This window comes from Crocodylus porosus, unplaced genomic scaffold (assembly GCF_001723895.1).
Source record: "Crocodylus porosus isolate Cpor-Errol unplaced genomic scaffold, CroPor_comp1, whole genome shotgun sequence".
Classification (NCBI taxonomy): Eukaryota; Metazoa; Chordata; order Crocodylia; family Crocodylidae; genus Crocodylus; species Crocodylus porosus.
In genome coordinates, this window is record NW_017728949.1 from 63,664,878 (window position 1) to 63,684,750 (window position 19,873).

Genomic DNA, 19,873 nt, shown 5'->3' on the forward strand with positions numbered 1-19,873 from the left:
GGCTGAAAAGGATTTAATTTGGGTTAAATCCAGACCATGCAACTTTGCAAGGAAGTGGAACACATCTTAAATAACTGGAGAAATTAATTGCTTCAATTGCTTTTTCTATGCATCCACTTTCTGATGGTCCTGTTTTGAAGTTACCACTGCTTCACAGAAATGCAGTGGCTAGATATGCCCTCTTCTAAAATACATATTTTATTTGCCTGTGGTTCAGATGTGCCAAGCTGATCCATACCTTAACTCCCTTCACACTAGTTTCCCTAAATCTGTTTTATCAGGGGCTGACTTTAAGGGCCACATCAGGTTACTCTCTGCCTCTTGTGAAGCATGAACTTGGAGACCATCTAACTTGCTTGTCTGCATTATTTCCCTGGGTAATTCCAGGTCCAGCCTGAGGTGTTCCCTGTAGTTCATTAGGATTTTTATCTCAAACCCATGTCTGTGACCAGTTCTTCCTCTGAAACCTATCATGGCAGCTGTGATCAATGCCCTTATTGTAAGTGGCACCTTGTTGAGTGAAAGTCTGTCATGAGCCATGTGTTCTCCATGGAAATCCTTGGATTTCCTGCCACCTGTGGCCACAAGGATCTCAAGATGTTGTGGTGCTCTACTCCAAACCAGAGGTGGAGATGGATTATCTGTTCTTGGCAGGTGCTGAGCCTGGGAAGTATACAGCCAAATCAAAATCAGGGTATGTAGCTTGCACTGGAAGAAATGCAGGATTTGGAGAGCTCAGAACCTTTTGAAGTAGAATTCATCCAAGTTTCATTATGTAGCTGTTACGTAGGTGTAGGTGCATGCAGTGTTGACAGTTGTTCCTTATTGTGACTGGGAATAAGTTCTCACTGGCTTATGAGAATTTATGGTGAGGTAGGGGTTTCATGGAGCCTGGGGTCTTATCGTTTTCTATATTTATTTCCTGACTTCCTAAGGCTGCTGTGGTTAATTCTTGGAAAGCAGGAAGATCAATATTGATTTTTATTTTTATTTTTTAGTGTTTCTACTGTTACGGAAGGTAGCTTTAAAAGATGCACCACAGGTACTCCTAGAACCTCAGTATCAGTTTTGTTTTAAACCACAAGCAAAGCTTGAATCCACTAGTTTTTGCACATTTCTCTTTCTTCTCTTCTCTGTGTCTGAATACTGCTCTTTTGAGTTTATTTGCTATGTATTTTTCTTTCTGTAAGACAGGGCTGGTAAGGCTGACTGCAGAGCACTGCAGTCTCCTCTTGTTGTTTATATGCTGCTAAATGCCTGGCACCTGTAACTCTGAAACTACGGTATCTGGTTGACTTAACTAATCCCCAAGTAAAATTTACTATCCCTTAACGTGAATGTGAGGTGCATTAATGTTGGGTGGGTGGCAGGGAAACTGGAATCAAATTGATCCGGCAGATGGCTAAAATTTACATTTTTAATTTAACTGGCTTTGTTCAGCAATAGCTGTCAACCAGCTAAAAATCAGAAAAAGACAGCATTACGAATCTGTTGCATCTGGACAGCTGTAATGAATTCAAATGGCTTTTGTCATGTCTACACTGATACGCAGTAGCTTAAAACAAAGTTTTTCCTCCTGTAAAGCTGCCAACACTTATCAAAGCCCTTAAAAAGAGAGAGGAAGAAAGAAGAGATCTGACACGTTTTCATGATCCAGAGCCAGCAAGGCTAGAGAGCAGATTCTGGGAACATTAATGGTCTTTGTCAGCATATCTATAAAAGAGTTAACTGTTTTGTCAGCGTGTCTGGAGATCAGTATACAATGTCATAAAAAACAGCTCCGACACTGTCTGCCCTATCTTGGTGGGGCTTTTGCCAATTTTATTGCTTAAAAGGCCGCAGTTATGTTCCCTCTTTAATATACTGCAGAAGTGCAGTGGATGATGTGTGTTAAATTTGAGCTGGCTGCTTTTTCTGTTTGTTTAAAAGCGTATTTTAAAGGAATATGAAATGTTTTACAAGTTAAAGGAACTGATGTTTATGATAGTCACTGGGCTCCCATTAGCCCTCGCTGAAATGTAGCCATCTCAGGGGTAAGAAGCAACAAGTGTGATACCAAATAGTACTTTAGAGCAGGAAGACTTCTGTCTGGAACTAAAACAGCAGGAGGGAGACGGAATGTGCCATATTTATCCAAATCTAAGATGAGTTGGTCTTAAATTCCACGCCGTCAATGATTGTAGTTTTCGATTTTGTAGAATCTAAATTTGTTACAATTTTCCATGTATATGATCTAATAAATGGAAGGTCATCTTAAATTAGTCCCCTACCCACTGCTGTGGTGGGAAACGCAGTGGTAGGGGGTGAAGGGCCAGACCTCTGCCCCTTATCCCCCAGTTCCTGGCCCCCTGCTGCCTGTCTCCCCATGTCTGTCTCTCCCACACCCTGTGTTCCCCTTACAGCCTACCTCTCCAAGCCCTCCATGCACTCATCTGCTGCCTGCTCCTCTGTACATGTGTTTGCCCCCCACCCCTTGCCCTCTGTGCCTGCCTGGCTGTCCACTCCCTGCTTCCCCCTACCCTGCTCCACCTTGCAGACTTCCCCCACATATCCTGCCCCCTTCCATGCCTACGTCTCCACTTCGTGTACCCCCCTCCCCTCCTTACCTTATGCTTCCTTTCTGATCCTTGGGGCAGTCAGTAGCAGCAGCAGCCTGTCCCAGACAAGAAGCAGCAGCAGCTTCTGACTGGGCTCAGTCAGGATTGGAAGGACTGGAGCCAGAGCAGAAGGTAAAGGGTGTGAGGCAGCTGGGGCAAGAGGAGTAGGGGGTGGCATGGTAGGGGACAAGAGATGAGGGGGTGGGCTGCATGTTCCTCCCTGGCCCCCCCACCCCACAGTCTCTTGTGTGCTGTTCCCTGTACTCCCCCTGCATGTGTGACCCCTCCCCTACCAGATGAGCCATTCTGTACCAACACAGGTGGTGGTTCAGCTCCGGTTTCAGCCCCAAGCCCAGGGACAAAGCTGAGCTGCTGCCTGCCCCAGGCTGGTGCTCGAATCTAAGTTACGGCTTTTTCTTTTCCCTATGGTGGCATTGGGTGTGGAGGAGGAAGGGCAACAGCTCATCTTGGATTTGAGAAAATAAAGTAGTTACCAGAAATAGAATTTGGCAGTGGCTCTGCCGTACCATCCTTGTACTGATGGAAAGAAATATGGGATCTTTCATTTGCTTCAGGGCTTTGGATTTATATCTCATCTGACAAGTATGGATATTGTCTTTGGAGCTCAATAAATATGCTGACAAGACTATAAACAGTAGATTGCAGTACAGGGATATATCCTAGCACTAACATGTTTTACAGAGAAGGCTTTTTTGTAAAGTGGTGCATTACCAAACCCTGAAAGGTGCTTCTAAGGTGTAGGGTTGGTTTGTTTTTAATGTGATAATTTCTGATTACTAATGCCTGTGGGGCTAAGCCACTTTAGCTTGTAAAGACCTTAACTTTTCTCCAAGTTGGAAACAATATTTAAGTCAGGTGATCCTTTCGGAAACTTAGTTAGTCTGTAGTAGATGAAGTGTGTATGAAGCTCCTTTCTGCAGGAGATAACTTGTTATAGTGGAAACTTGGCAGAATTTATGAGCTGCTTTTTCCAGAGACCAAGGTCAGGTGGTATGGCTTTGACTGCTTTTCCTCGTGTACAGTCAGTACTGAACTTCCTTCCTTCCATCCCTGGAAGAGTTACAAACAGTTCTTAAGCAAGTCTAGTTTGGGGCTTGTAGTGTTTGCTGGTATCTCTTTAATGCAAATAAGGGACATCTGTAAAGCAGTAGCAACAATCCAAAACAAATTACTTGTTCCTTTTCCAGGTAGGCATCAAGCCCTGGAAAATGATTAATCCTGCAATGCCACATTGTCTAGCAGAGTGTCTGTGGGACGGAGAAATGAGGAATTGTTTAGTTATGGCAGTGGGCAAAGAACCAGTGGGATTTAGGGTTCAAATAGACAGGCAAGGACTGAGTCTGTTGCGTGGTATTAGCTGGTGCCCCATGGAGCTGAGTACATCAAGGTCATAGTCCTTCCTGCTGCTGAGCTCTCCTGCATTTTACTTGGAGAGCCAAAGACCAAAACCAGAGGAAAAATCTGAACTGGAATAGGAAGCCCTCTCTAACGCTGGGCTCCTTATCAAGTGGTGCAGTATAAGAGACACAGAAGGTCAGATTTGTGTATGCCAATACAAATTATCCTTCCTTGTTAGTGCCTACTCAAATCAGCAGCTGGGAACATGGAAAATTCTTAGCATAGGCAAGACTTAAGAAATTGCTATCTTTAATTCTCCGTCAATGTGACTTTATGATATTGGGGGCTAATCACTGTAGTGCATCTTTGTTCAGAATAGAATTAAACAGTTGTCTGAGAATGACATATCTGAGCCTTGTCTTTACTATAACCTCCTATAGCTATCAGTGAAGTTGTTTGGGTAGCATATAACAAGTGAAGGTGAACGTGGGATCAAGATCTGAGTTTCTAAAGTAGGAAATGACCCGGGAGGCTTTCCTCTGCTCCTCCTTTCCCCATAATAAAGAAACAGAAGAAGGGCAGAAGTACACCTTAGTGTGCATTGAAGGTCATCTTTATCTTAGTCTTCCCTGGAATTTGGATGAAGAGGTCAAATCTTCTAAAAGAGTATGAGAGAAATGTAAATCAATTATTCTGTCATCCAGATTTATTCCGAAAACTCTAGTTTAAGGGTCTGCCTGCTCTTCTTAATGAGTTTATGAAATAAAAGTTATGGCTTGGCCTGCAGTGGTAGTTAGCAAAGGGAGTTTCAAATATCAGTAATGATAACTCCGAATAGACCTGCTTCTGATGAAAGATGAATGTGTTGTGAATTGAGATTCTTATTAAGCAGTTTTTAGTTCTTCTGCACAGTTATCTCACAAGACCAACATTGGTTGTATTTTTTTCTGACATTATCTTATACAGACTCCCAGGTTTGTTCTCCTAATAGAGAAACTTACCCAGAGCCACATGTACAGACATTCGAGTACTGAGGCCCTGAAGAGTGGAGGAGAGCTTGCTGCTGACACTGTGCATCTGGGGAAGGGCCTTGTGCTTTGCAGGCTCCCTTAGTCTTCCTGGCGGCAGATGGCAGCAGTGAATTGAGCTGCTTTGATTGGCTGACCCAGACTGCCCATGGTCAACCTGTGTTTCTCTGCAGCACAATATGGCGGTTGTGAAGGGATCATGTTCTGTTCCCTCCTGAGCTGAAGAGTTCAGCTGGTAGCACACACTTTCCGTGGGGAGGGATGCCGGAGGACTGTTTTCTCGTGTGAGAGAAGCCATGGCATATACAGATGTTTGCTGTCCCAGAAGAGCCTCTCCTTGTATGCACATCACAGTGTGCTTTGCAGGCTCCCTTAGAAATTTTCCTGGGAGTGATTTAACCCTGGTTATTTCTAGGTTATTGTCCTCCTGGAGTGGTCATTTTTACTGTGGAAGGAAAAGTCTGAACATCTGTACAATTGTTGTTTCTCCTGGGAAAGCAGCACCTCTCCCAAGAGAAACTGCCTGTATGAGGCCCTAGTAAAGAACATTGTTGTAAGTTCCTTATGGTTTATTCCATATCATTGATTGGGAAGCACCTGTCTTGGGGGAGATATTTTGTGATAAAAACCTCTTTAAACCACAGGCAATGGCTTAGAAATATTCACTGACTGGAAGCTGAGGCTAAATCTATTCAGACAAGAAACAAGGTATGGATTAACAGCAAGAATAACCAATTATTGGCATTGCTTATTAGGGGATTTTTTACTCTTGGCATCCAATCCCAATTCAAAGATTTTGTTATAAGAGGGATGGCCTATTTCAGCCAGATGCTGTGTGTGTGATAGAGGAATTGCTGGGCAAAAACCTTGGTCTGTGTTATGCAGGAGGTCAGGTTAGACCAATGTCCTGCCTTCAAACTCTGTAATTCCCCATTGTAAATTGCCATGTTCCTAAAGTTTCCTAAAATGATCAGCCTGGCTTTTCTGTTTGTTTTTTCAACTTGTAGTGTATTAATATATCAGGGCTTAAAACTCAGGGATGTCTTAATGCAATGCTTTTCCGTAAAAATAAGCAAGCAACTTTTAAAATGTTTTTGGTTTTGAGCTTTTATGATTCATATTTTCAAGTGTTCTTATGAAATTTGAAAGCTAGAAATTCAATGTAGGGGGAAAAATGTCAAGTTTCTTTTTTTGGTCAAATACCTCTGGGCGTTGGAGCTTAATGAAAACTGCCAAATAGTGTAAAATTCCATTTAAAATCCAGTTGTGAACGCTGCTCTTGAATAGTTGATTTTCCCCATTATTACCACTAACTGCACAGTGCTTGTGTTTCTCTTTTTATGTTTTTAATTTAACTTTAAAATTATTGTTCAAGTTTCAGATTGTCTCATGCATTTCTGCCTCACTAATTTATTTCTCTCTATCCCGAACGTACAGCAACAATTGCTTCAGTCCAAGCATTTTGGATTTTGGATTTAGTTATTTCCTTGTACTTTTTTCTGAAACACAGTTAGATTTTTTTTTTTTCTTCATATGTACAAGTAATTTACTGCTTTAAACTGCTTTCCTGCTTATTGGTATGGTGGAATTACTGATATAAATATGTTCATGCTACTATACCTGTTTTACATGTGGGGAAGAATAATGAGCTAACACAATATAAACCATCTGTGTTCACACTAATGGTTATCCCTGTATATCTTTATCAGTTTAAAGAAAAAGTCATACCTAACTATAATGCCTATACCTAGCCATACTTAACTGTAAGTGCAAAAATGTGTAGGTCTGGCTTGGTTACCCTAGTTCATATGTATTGGACTTTTTTCTACTGGTATTTTATTGTATTGGAGCACTTAGTTCTCTTGGCTACAATATGGTGTTGATTAATTTTGCTTGCTGAACTTCTTGGAGATTTATCTATTCCCTCCGACCCCCACATTTTTTATTCTTGAATTACGAGAGGATATATGTGACTTTTCAATGTGACTGGCTAAAGCATCAGTAATTAAATAGATAGTAATTAAATTTAATTATCCAGTAGTAGGCTAGAAATGAAATTAAGTAGCAATTAAGACACAATTTCTAGTCACTAAAGTTTTCTGTTTAATTACAAGGTTTTCATTTCCAACAGGCATCTAGCTTGTTGTTTTTGGTCATCTTTTCAGATTTGCTTGAATGGCTAGTTGAAGAACTTGTGCCTCTGTGGAAAAAAAAATAGTAAAAAAAGAAAGGGGGGAAGAAAGAAAATGGGTATTGTAGCAAACTTAGGATCAACAGTGGTGTATTAATGTCATTACAGAAAACAAATGGTAAAGTGAAGGTCTTTTCATGTGGATGTGCCTGGCGGGTGTGGAATACCTGATAATGAAAAGGAAATCTGTTTTGAGGAAGTCTTTGACCAACATTCGGTTCAATCACTGTCTTGCAGGAGGTCTACAAACCCCAAAGAAAATACAAACGTCAAGATGGAGCTGAAGAGCTGGTAGATGAGGAGTCTAAGGTTCATGCCACCCTTTTGGAATATGGGAGGTAAAAGTCTCAATCCATGTTGAATATTCCTTTATCCTGGTGTCATTGTCTCGCTTTGGATTGTGTCAGCTGGGCAACCTAGGTTTCACTGGAAATATTTCTGTTTCATTCAGACTGTTTGACACACTGATATAAGAAAGTGTATGTGGAGTTGCCCCAATTTGTTTTCACATTTTGTTTAATTCTGTTGTCTGTTTCTGGGGACTTCTGTGGCTCTTCCAGAAGTCATCAAGAATAGGGGTAGAAGAACATTTGGGTAGTTTTTTATATTACTTTTGTTTTAAGATGATTAACATAGTTGCACTTAGGAGGCTAAATTTATTTAAGAGGTGCTTTTTTCGAAAAAAGCCATAGTGCTGATTCCTGTCCTCTGAACAGTCTTCTAGGTGAAAAAACAAAGAAAAAGTTGAAAGTGAACACCAGTGAATCACCAGTGTCTTTGGAAATACCTCTCATCAGAAACAACTGGTGGAAAAATGTCGCCACTACTCTAGGAGAATTACAATATTTCTGTTTCCAGTTCCTATTTACAATTTGTTTTCTGTAGCTTAGTAATAGTTTTTATTCCCTCTTATTCTCTTTTCCACTGGGATCTTTCTCTGAGCTCTGTGGAAGTATTAAGTCCTATTTTCCTTTCTTCTATATCTTTTCTTTTTCTTTTCTTTTTTCTTTTTTCTGGTCCCTCTGAACCCCCTAGATATACTGGCTTTTTCCTGTGAGTATTTTCATTTCTCTTATTCCTGTTTCTTTGTTCTTTTAAGGCAGCTGCAGTGGTCTGCATTGCAACTTGCTTTTATAACCTTTCCTTTCATTTGCTTGTGGTGTGTAATGATAGCCGCATGGACTGATTGACATCTAGCTTTTTTTATAGCATGAATGAAATAAAACTTGCAGTATGTTCTTAACAAAACAAAACAACCCCCATGGCAGCTTGCATTTATGTACACTAAGAACAGCTCTTCACTTTTGCGTAATTTCTATATACAAATTTTCAACCTCAACTCCATCTTCCAAAGATTTTTCAATACAGATTTTTAAAATATTAGCAAGTTTGTTTAAAAAAAAAAAATGATCGAGGGAACTAGTTATGATAGGCTTAAGTGATCTGTTCAGTACATTGTTTCAGCACTGCAAGAAATAAGATGTCTTTCTCTTATTTGGTAACCAGCAGTCCTGTAATGGAACTAACATTTACAAACTGACCTTACATTGGAACTATTACTTGCACCTTAAAGTGAAATGACCCAGCCACATTTGTTTGTGAAAAGTCACTAAAAGCACCTTAACTAGCACACTGAGAAACATACTATGGAAAGTTGCAACACCTTTTTCCTTGCCAGGTTAAAAGCAGTGAGGATTTGTCCAAAGAATGGGAGATTTGGCCAGATATGGGACTGTGCAGATACGTGTTTTTACTTCAGTGTTAATATCCCATTGGCTAATTAAAATTGTTGCTTCTCCCTCATCAGATTTTTGTTCATGAAGAGAAGGTCATGTTAATTATTTTAAATGGACTAGTGTTTACCCGCTTATCAATTTTATCTTTGAAATGATCATTTTTAGTTGCTTGTGATTTTTAATATTTTAGTGGGCACTTTTTTTTCATCCTGAAGTATTGCATTTATTTTAGCTTGTATAGGAAAATTACAAGGATGGAAGTAGTTACTGGGAAGGTAAATGCCCTCCACCAAAAGAGAAAGTAGTGCTAATTAGGGGAGAAATTATTAAAGTTTTGCTGTAAAGTTAATGGTGAAAATAGGAGGCAGGAGTTGCTATTTAATATGGTAAGAACTGTTGTTAAAAATAAGCCCTAGCAAAAGGGCCAAATGTTTAAGTTTAGGCTGGTCTATTTTAGGACTTTGCAGTGTTTGTTTTTAAGGACTTTAGTACACTTCACATGTGCTTTAATTGTTAATTTTAGATAATTAAGTTCCATAATAATTTTGTAATATATTCATGATCTTATTCCAGCTGATAAAGGTATCTCAGGACATCATAACGGAACATGGCTTGCTCACTTAATTTTAGTATTACAGAGTCTTATTGTAATCCTCAGCCGCTTCCATCTGCAAATGCATGGAGAAACGGGTGACTGTTTCTGCAGGGAGTTACGGCGTGTGAACTAGTATAGGTATAGACACTGATTATGTAATACCGTATTGTGATTTAGCTTTGCAGTGGGTATGACTGCAACTAAACCTCATCACAAACAGGGATGAAGCATGGCTGAACAAACCCTGACCTAAAACCATGGATATCAATGGGTTTTGTGAGTTTTGGATATGGGTTCATTGCCTTAAACGCATATCACAAATTAACTTTGGGCCAAAAACACTAACCTATAGATGGATTCTTTGCCAGTATAACCATTTCAGTTAGGTGAATGATAAATATCAACCTGAAATAGTTATACTTATCTGCATCCACACTAGGAGCTGATAGTGATACTGATTATAAGGGTGTCATATACTGTAATAGCTTGTTACATATTTTGCATGGGACAGCTATACTAGTTTAAAACAACTTTTGTATCACCATAACTTAATTTATCCTCTTAGTGGGTTTAGAGTTGTTCAGGCACAATCAGGGGCTGTATTTAATAACTGGAAACAACCCTGCTGTTGTTTAGTCCAGTATTATGTTAATGTTAAACGTCCTGCTGCTTTGGTATATTAGCTTAGCATATGCCTTAACAACCTTAACTTAAAACCAGCGAGCTAGGAACAGTTGGCCTTTCAAATTTGTGTGTTCTGGATTTGTCTTACAAATGCTGTGTATGGTTACCTACCTCAGATACAACAGATCTAGGTTACTTACATTTTACAACGAAATTATACAAACTTCTGTGTAAGCATGTGGCATAACAAAGCATACATTTTTCACTATGGAAAAAAATTTAACCTAAACAAAGTTTATGTCTATCTGTATTTAAAACTTTAAAAATTTAAACTTAAAACAGGGCTTTAAGGCCCTGGGAAGGAATTGCAAGTTCAGAAAGGCATTTAAGCCTGAGTTTAAATCCCATTCTTGGTGCAAGTGCTTCAGGGCTTTCCTAAACTAAGGGCTGTATAATTAATTACTCGAGATTCTGTTCCGCCTCTCTCGGGTAAGAGGAGGTTGCTCTCCATTTATTAGACTAAAGAATATTGTTATAGCAATTCTGAATTTGCAAACCAAAAGGAAGGGGTAGAGAGAACGAAAGTTAAATTGTAAACATGCTGTAAAACCATCCTGTTTATTTGCAGTGTTTCATAACTAACCCCAAACTGACCGCTGTTGTTATTAGTTTAACAATTCACTTCATAATGCATTTCTTATGAGCAAAAATTGACATTTACATATATATTAAATTAAGAATGTGCTAATTCCAGTAATGCATTTCCTTGATTTTTACTTGTCTTTTTGTATTTTAGGAGGTATGGATTTAGCAGACAAGCAGGCAAAACAGAACAGGTAAGTGATAATATCAATTTGTAATGCAAATTTAAAATGACAGTGTAGTTGAGGGATTGCATGAATTGTATTCTTTTCCTTGCAAAGAAATGTCATTTCTATAAGCTCTTAAAGGAAGATTACGAAGTGAGCCGGTATGTGTATTTCAATCTCTTAAAAATCACTATGAAACTAAAACTCTTTGTCATAAAAGACTCAATTGATTTCTGTCTCTCCTTAAAATGATCTTCCTGTTCTGAAAGCATTTGTCCAAGGTTACACCATGCTGCTTTCACAAACACAAACTGGTTAAATAGACTTGTCTTTTTTATATGGATTGACTGTCCATCCTGTATTTTAAGAGAGATCCTCAATGTTCTTGTGACGCATTCAAAAAAAGAGTTGCTTAAAATTATTCAATCAGATAAAAATGTTTTCAAGCAGTGGTCATGGAAAAAAGTAACGCACAGGCATACCAATATGTAGTGCACAAATTTGTTATATGGTTTTCTCTTGCTATGTATGTAATACAGGCATGCTACATTTTTATGACATTCAAAAGATAGTTCTTCTGGAATAGAACCCCCGCCCCCACATATAGGCTTGAATCTTTTGCATCGAAAATCTACTTTCAGGTGCACAAATGTTAAACACTTATGAGATCTCAATTTTAATTTTAGACTGTAGTCTGGTGCTTTCTCACATGTGACATGCTTGCTGTATTTAGATGGATAAACCTGAAAGTACACTCCAACCCTGATTCCATATTTGTCTTTAATAGGCAGGGCATCCATTGAAGTCAAAACCGGTGACACTTCTGTAGGTGTGGCCTGACTGACAGATTTATAGATGTTGGTGGCTGGAAGGGACCTTACAAGATCATTGGGTCCAGAACTCCTGCACTTGGGCAGGAAAGACTGCTGGGGTCAGATGACCCCAGCAAGGTGGGCAGTGCTTTTTGAAGATCGCCAGGGTGGGTGACTCTACCACCCCTGGGAGGGGGAGTCTGTTCCAAACCCTAGGCTCTCAAGTCGTAAAGAAGTTTTTCCTCATGTCCAGTCAAAAGTGATCTTGAATGAGTTTGTGTCTATTGTTTCTTGTCTTCCCCTGGGATGCTCTCCCAGGTCCTGATGTACACCCCTAATAATACTTATAGGCTGCCACCAAGTCCCCTCTGAGTCTTCTCTTCTCCAGGCTGAACAGTTCCATGTCTTTCAGCCTTTCCTCCTATGACCTGCTCTCCAGACCTCTAATCATGCATGTGGCCCTCCTTTGGACTCTCTCAAGCTTCTCTACATCCTGAGGTGCGGCACCCAGAACTGGATGCAGTACTTCAGCTGTGGTCTCACCAAGACTGAGTTAAGCAGGAGGGGCGTGTGTAGACGAAACGGGGGCCCTAAATTGAAGCAGTGGGTTAAGTAAACCCCTGTGTCATGCACACACTTACCTGTCTCCGGGGGAGGGGAGGGCGAGCTGCCAGCAGGTGAAGCAGTCTCTGGGCTGCAGGGGTGGCGGGTGGGCTCGTGCTTCCATCCGTGGCAGTGGCAGCACCCCTGCCCCGACAGTACCTGCCCACAGGCACTTGGCTTGGGTGGTCCCAGGGGGCCACTGCACCCACAGAGGGAAGCACCAGGCCCCCACGCAGCTCCGGCAGGCAGGCAGGCAGGCTCTGGGGAAGGAGGGGGAAACAGGCTTGCCACTTTTCTTGGGCGGAGACTGCCTTCCTGGGCTGCTGCCAGGCTGCCTGCAGGGCTTCCTGGAGAGCTGCAGAGCTGCATGGAGCCTGGTGCTTTGCTCTGGCTGTAGGGGCAGCAAACTAAGTCTCCTTGAAGGAGCCCAAAGTCATTTAAGGTGCATTACGCTGCTGAATTTTCTACAGCAGCTGGAATTAATGCGCAATACACCACTAAGGCGTGCAAACACTAACACCATTAAAGCAGTGCAAAAGCATTTAGCCCAGCCCGCTTTAAAGTGTTGTGCACACATGCCCCTCGTTTCATCTACACACAGCCAAGGATGGCGTCCTTGCTTGAGATGCCTCAGTAGATGCATGCCAGTATTTGATTAGCTCTGTCAGCTATGGCATTGGTGGCTCATGTTCATTCTGTGGTCTGTCACAATCCCCAGGTCTTGTTCAGATGCGGTGATAGCAAGTGTAGCACTGCTGCGCCTGTAGGTGTGTTGCAGATTATTTCTCCCTTGATGGAGCACTTCACATTTCTCCATATCAAACGTCATCCGCCCACCTTGCAATCCTGTCCAGGTCAGCCTGTATCTCCAACCTGTCCTTGAGTTTGATCGGCTGTAGTCTTCCTTTGTAAAAATAAGATAAAGAGCTGTTGAATTAGACTTTGCTTTGTTTTCCCTTTGTAAACCTTTAGCTTGCTGGAATTCCATAAATATTTGTGTTATTTTTTCTTAAATAGGCTGAGGACAAGAAAAAGGTGCTACCTACAGGGCTTACAGCAGCAGGAAAGACTGATGCCTATGATGACGATGACCTTCAAGCTGCTGAAGAGGTGTGCTGTGTAGGGGGATTAAATGTTTATTACCCGTCCCTGAACCATTAACATGGCATTAGAGAAGGTTACATAGTTCAGCCAAAGAGTGAATTCTTTCAATAGGAGAAAGCGGAATAAAAAGTAAATGCGTGAATTGGTTTTCTCGTTCAAAAACTTGTCCAGTGTTTTGCAACCACTGGAAAGACTTAATGCACAGGACTGAATCCTTTACAGAGATATGCAAGGAACTCGGTGCCCTGATTTTCCAGAGGTTAATGGGGCACCTCGTGGATGTAAGCCTTCGCTGTCATCATTTCCTATATGTAATAAATTTTAGGTTTCTTATAAACTTAGGGTACCTAAGTGAGGCTGCTCCGAAGTGCTGCAATTACAGCATGTCGGAGCAGATTCAATTAATCAAGTCTGCTGGAGCATGATAATTTCTGTGCTCCAGCGGATTCCAGCATCTCATGTATCAGCCTCACTGCTTAAAAATTAAAGTTAAAAGCACCACGTCACCATTTTTAAGCACGTTTTACGTCCATAAATTTATAAATGCCCTTAGTGTCTTATTTTACACACTTAAACCAGTCGCATCAATTTGTATCTAGTAGTAACTCTTTGAAAAGAGCTTGGTGCTAAGTGTTTAAAGTCCTCGTGCCAACTGTTTTGTTAGTGTATGATATTGCTTATCTCTCGGTGTTTTCTCTCTCTAGCTTCGTATTAAAACACTGATGACTGAAATGGCTGTAATGGCGACGGAAGAGGTAAGCAACACTTAAACTGAAGTATGGTGTGAAAAGGTGTATCCTAGAACAAGGGTTCCCAAATTGTGGTACGTGTACACCTGCGGATATGCAAGATATCTCTGGGGAGTACACAGAAGATTTAATTTTAAGTATAATAATAATTTAGGGGGTTAAAATGTATGCTGGTAGGGGTATGTGGCAACTGCTAAATCTGGAAGGGGTATGTGATAAGAAAAAATTTGGGAATGCCTGTCTTAAATCTTTTTTTGAATTCTATTTTCTATCATCAGAGAGTTACCCATTGGGTTTTGTATCAGGCCTAAAGGAGAATGAGACTTTGCCAGTCAGATAAAATGACTCTTTTATGTCTCTAGAGATTAAGATAGTGTCTCCAGTCTTCAAGAAATACATTCTTGTAATATCATTTTAAGCCAGATTGGTTCAATATGGTCAATAGGACTTATTTATCCTGTTAATTTTTGTCACTGAATTTCTTCTCTGCATCTGTTGTTTGCTTTGAGAGAAGTAATTATGCTGGAAAAGAGTTGCGACTAAAGTACTTGAAATGTACCTTAAAAGAATACAGGGAAATATGATCAAACAGTGAAGACTGCACATTTCATTAGGCGTGTGACTCAAAATCCTTCACCTTAAAATAATGAGCATATTCTTGGTATAAATCATACCCCTGTTTTGTAAGTGAGACACAAACAGTTTCAAAAACTTTAAAAAATGTTGCAATTCACGGAAGACTCATAATGCATATGAAGTCTTTTTTACTTTCAAACTTCTACCTAATAAAGGGATATTGCCTTTTCTGGAAAAAAGATATGTGGATTTTAATATATTTGTCAAGCCATAGCTTGGGCTTGTTAACTGCAGTATGAAATGTGTCTTCTGATATGACAAAATCTAAATATTTCTCTATTATACTTTTCTTGGATTTCTTTATTTCTGACATGTCGGTAAACAACAGTGTGCTGAGCATACAGTTTTGAAAATCCATGGTGTATATTATTACATGTATTGATGTGGATAGCAATTAATTTCTTAAATGGTAAGGGGACAAGTCTATATGCAGTGACACAGTAATACATTCTGCTTCTCAAACAGGGTGAATTTAACCCTCGCTGAACTGCATGGTGTCACTGCAAGACTACCACCTGTATTTGAGCTAACCAGTTTAAAGCTCTTGTTCAGATCTGTATGATCCACCCCAGTCAAACTGTTTCAGGATCAGATGTCTTGTAGAATTCTTTGTCCATCTAGAAATTTAGTTTCTCTACACGGATTTAATTTACGATGCATGCTCTTTCATACATGTGCATGGCAAGAATTTGGCTCAGAAGGTTTGACTGTTTGGGGGATTGATTCTATTTGTTGAATTCTTATCACATGCAGCACGGAGAAATATTGTCAGAGACTTACAGCACCTCAAGACAGTGGCATGCATTTTCAAAGATGAGTTCGAATTAAGTTTAATTATTGTCATTATTTGTTAAAGGTTCAGAAATTAAAGAAACTTAGTAGTTACATTTCCTCTGGAAGATGAGGTTGAAGACTTCATCTGTTTGTTCAGTACATGGTCTAGACTCTTCTGTGCGTGACTCTTTATGAACAAAGATTACATTGCCTTAAATGCTATGTGTGTATATAGTTCAGGGGAAGGAGGGGTAGGGAGAGAGTTGCCATAGACAGTTCCTTGATTTCATTACTACAAAATGTCCCAGTAAATACTACTTTTTATAATTGCAGGGCAGGTTGACAGCAAGTACCGTAGGTCAGATTGTTGGACTCCAATCTGATGAGATCAAGCAGATAGTGTCAGAATATGCTGAAAAGGTATGTATTTTATCTGCTTACATTTTTTTTCAAATTGCATCTCATGAATTGCTAACTTTGGCCTTGAAACTAAAATTGAATGCCTTGAATTTTTATAAACCATTTTTGTTAGGTAGTGAAGATGTGATGCAGGAAAGCATGTAAACATATGCTTAAATCAGCAGGACTTAAGGAGATGTTTTATTTTATACATAAGCTCTTTCTTAAGTATGGATGAATTTAAGAACATGTATAAATATTTTACAGAGTACTTGGCTGAATCAGCACTCTCTCGTATCTATGATAAAGGGGGAAGGGATGGATTCCCAGGTCTTTCATAACAACCATACAGTGTTTTAGCTTTACGTACACAAACACACTATCTGTGGAAAGCTAAGCATAGATATAAATGTTTCTGGGATTTGGGCCTGTTTCATTGAGCTCCCATTATGATGTAATGCCAGTTCAATATGTAGCATTGCCAAAAACCATGTCCCTGTTGCTTTTAGAAGTCAAGGAAATTACCCTTGTTTTTCAGATTAATTTATGGTGTTCTTACTGTGATTGTTATTATAGTAATGTGGAAAGAAAATCTGGCTCTTTGAGCAATTAATACGTATAATACATCACTGCCAGCTGTGAGTTATAGGTCGCTCCTATTTGTCCAATAGTCTTCTCGTATTTCTTCCTTTTCTTGACATTTATGAGGTATGGAGCTTTCCAACTTTTGAGATAAACCCTATAACTCAACAGACTCTATAGCAAATTCCCTGCCTTTCTCTATTATACAGCATTGGAAGAACAGAAGCCCAAGGGTCATATTTCAATGTAACATTTCTTCTGTTCTGAGAGAAGGCTACAGGACCTTGACTATTACAACAGAACAATGATTAATAATCTGGAAAATAAGAACTGATTCAAGTCAGACCAAAAATGTATCACGTTTTAAATCGAATTTACTGAATGCTATGGATCCTTCTTCTTCTGCCTGTATTAGGAGAGAAAAAGGGCATTATCAAACTGCTCATAGAAGCATCAACAGCGTTCTGGTAGGGCCTCCTAGTGGCTTGGGAAATATTTTGCATAAATCTTACAATGAAACTAAAGGAAGGTATGTGATTATTTCCATGATCCTGAAGGACTGTCTGTTTTCCCTCCTCCCCCTTCCTTCTCCTCCCCTCCCCCCCCATTATCTAGTTACCATTTATCATATTCCTGCCTGAGACGTTTTTCAAAAGAGATATTTTAGGAGACTTCCTTCCCTTTCAATTATGTCCAGAGACAGCTATTTAATAGTAAATTTAAAAATCCAAAAGGGTTCCTGAGGGACAAGATAATTTCAAGGACACAAACCTTGCTGACTCCTTTCTAAGAGCACAAGTCCAGAGGTTTATGCTCGAGTCAAATGGGGTGGTTCTTGATTGACTAAATGGGACACCTTGGGGCATTGATCACGGGATACTGTTTTGGGTAGTTGTTTTAACAGTGTGGCAGAACCCAAAATATTGAACCGGTGATGGTCTGTGGAGACATTTACAAAACCCCAAACAGACACTGAATGCCTGTTCCAAGAAATATGTCCTAATCAAGGGAGGCTGTGTTAACAAGGAGGATAATCAGGTCAGAAGATACAGTTATTTATGAAAGGCTAAACATAAAACATTGGGTACATTTTTGCAACTAGCACAGGAGTTGAAATCAGTTGGGATTGTTTCATTTTGCACAGTCTTGCATTGTGCAAGATGCAGTGTTATTGTAACTTGGTCATTTAAATTTGATGTGTAGGTCTGGCCAAGCTTTCACGGCCAGCAGTATCTGGACTTGTCATAAAGGGGAAGATTCTTTGCTAGCCATCATCTTTTAACATCTTAGATGGTTGCACAAAGTGTTCGTTTTTCCACTCCCCAGCACCTTTTTTTATTAAGCAGTATGTACTAACACAGCTTTGTTCTTATTATGCTTTGAAAGATCTTTCTAACGTGAGTGTGTTAGATGGAGCTTCTGTCAAGTGAGTGCCTATTTAAATATACAGCACTGTCTGCAGTAGGGCAACAAGGAAGTTTCACTGTTTACTAACAAGGGAGGATAATTATGACAGAACAGATAAAACAGGATAAGTGCATTGTCCAAGCTCCCTCTTTAAAATACATAAAGAAATGTTCTTATCAGTGCTAACGTTGAATGCTGTCTGCAAAGTGATTACACAATGGGATGTTTAGGCAGAATATTGGCCAAGGTTTGAGCAAGTAAAAATGTCTCCACTTCCACAACTTTTTATTAGGGCCTAGCATACACCATATAAATTCAATTAGAATACTATAAAATAAGCATGTTAACAGCTCAGTGTGATTAATGATTGTGTCACCCAAAGAAGATGCTAAATTGGATTTTTTGTTGTTTTTTTTGCTTACTAGAAGCCGGAAACATGAAAGTATGGTAAGATGCAGTGTATTAGCACTGGCTTCCTGAATACGTGAAAAGCTTTGAGATTTAAAAATTATTGCCAGTCATCTCAAAATGTGAGGGAAATGCACAGCACAAAAAAGCCACTGCTAGAGTTGTTCTGATTGAGCCTTGTTGAATGCTTCATTAAAATTCTGGTCATTATTAGGGTAATATTTATATTTTACACAAGATCTGGAAGAAAAGGAGTGGAATACTCAAGGTTCAACAATAAAATACCAGGTTTTCCAGCCACACGGCACTGGCTTTAATTGATTCTGAATGAAAAATCATTTGTTTGCTATTTGTATTATGTGAGGTGACAGCTGAAATGAGGATAAGTTAGCTGTTTTGAAAATCCTACTATTTAACCATTACCATCCAATACCATGCACCATTCAGATGTCTGCATGAAGTGAATTATAGGTCTCGGCATAACTCCAGGAATAAAATGGTGTAAACCTACATCTTAGTATTGGAAGCTTTTCATTTGGGTCAGAGTAGAAGCAGAATGGTATGTGGGATGGGTTGAGAACAGTGTTTGTAGGGATTTTTCAGTAGCACTAATAGTACACACAGGATGCATCCAAGGATGCTGAGAAAATTGGCTGATATGATTGCAGAGCCACTGGCCCTCATCTTTGAAAACTCATGGCTATCAGGAGAGGTCCTGGATGATTGGAAAAGGGCAAACATAGTGTCCACATTTAAGAAAAGGCAAAAAGAGGATCCAGGAAACAACAGACCCAGTCAGCCTCACCTCAGTCCCTGGAAAAATCACGGAGCAGATCCTCAAGGAATCCATTTCTAAGCAGTTGGAGAAGAAGGTGGTTAGGAACAGTCAGCTTGGATTCACCGGGGGCAAGTCATGCCTGACCAACCTGATAGCCTTCTAAGATAAGATTTCATAGACATTAGGGCTGGAAGGGACCTCGAAGATCATTGAGTCCAGCCCCAGGGGCAGGAAGTCAGCTGGGGTCATAGGATCCCAGCAAGATAAACATCCAAATTTCTCTTGAAGGTGTTCAATGTAGGTGCTTGAACCACCTCCGGCGGCAGTCTATTCCAGACCTTGGGGGCTCGGACGGTAAAGAAGTTCTTCCTTATGTCCAGCCTGAAATGGTCATGGAGGAGTTTGTGACCGTTCGACCTAGTCATCCCCTCGGGAGCTCTGGTGAACAAATATTCCCCCAGATCCTGGTGGTCACCCCTGATAAACTTATAGGCAGCCACCAGATCACCCCTGACCCTGTGCTTTTCCAGGCTTCAGAGTCCCATAGCTCTCAGCCTCATCATAAGGTCTGTTTCCCTGACCTCTGATCATGCATGTGGCTCTTCTCTGCACTCTCTCAAGCTTCTCCACATCCTTTTTGAGTTGTGGAGCCCAAAACTGAACGCAGTACTGCAGCTGCAGC

The 19,873-nt window shown here is 40.2% G+C and overlaps 1 protein-coding gene across 1 annotated transcript in view; it reads left to right on the forward strand.

Moving 5' to 3' along the window:
* Positions 1-19,873, forward strand: part of CCDC93 (coiled-coil domain containing 93) — an 86,954-nt gene that overhangs the window by 19,164 nt on the left and 47,917 nt on the right. The window contains exons 7-11 of the mRNA XM_019554334.1: positions 7,413-7,513; positions 10,927-10,966; positions 13,372-13,464; positions 14,163-14,213; positions 15,951-16,037. Of these exons, the coding sequence (XP_019409879.1) occupies positions 7,413-7,513; positions 10,927-10,966; positions 13,372-13,464; positions 14,163-14,213; positions 15,951-16,037 (372 nt within the window). The remainder of the gene's footprint in view (positions 1-7,412; positions 7,514-10,926; positions 10,967-13,371; positions 13,465-14,162; positions 14,214-15,950; positions 16,038-19,873) is intronic.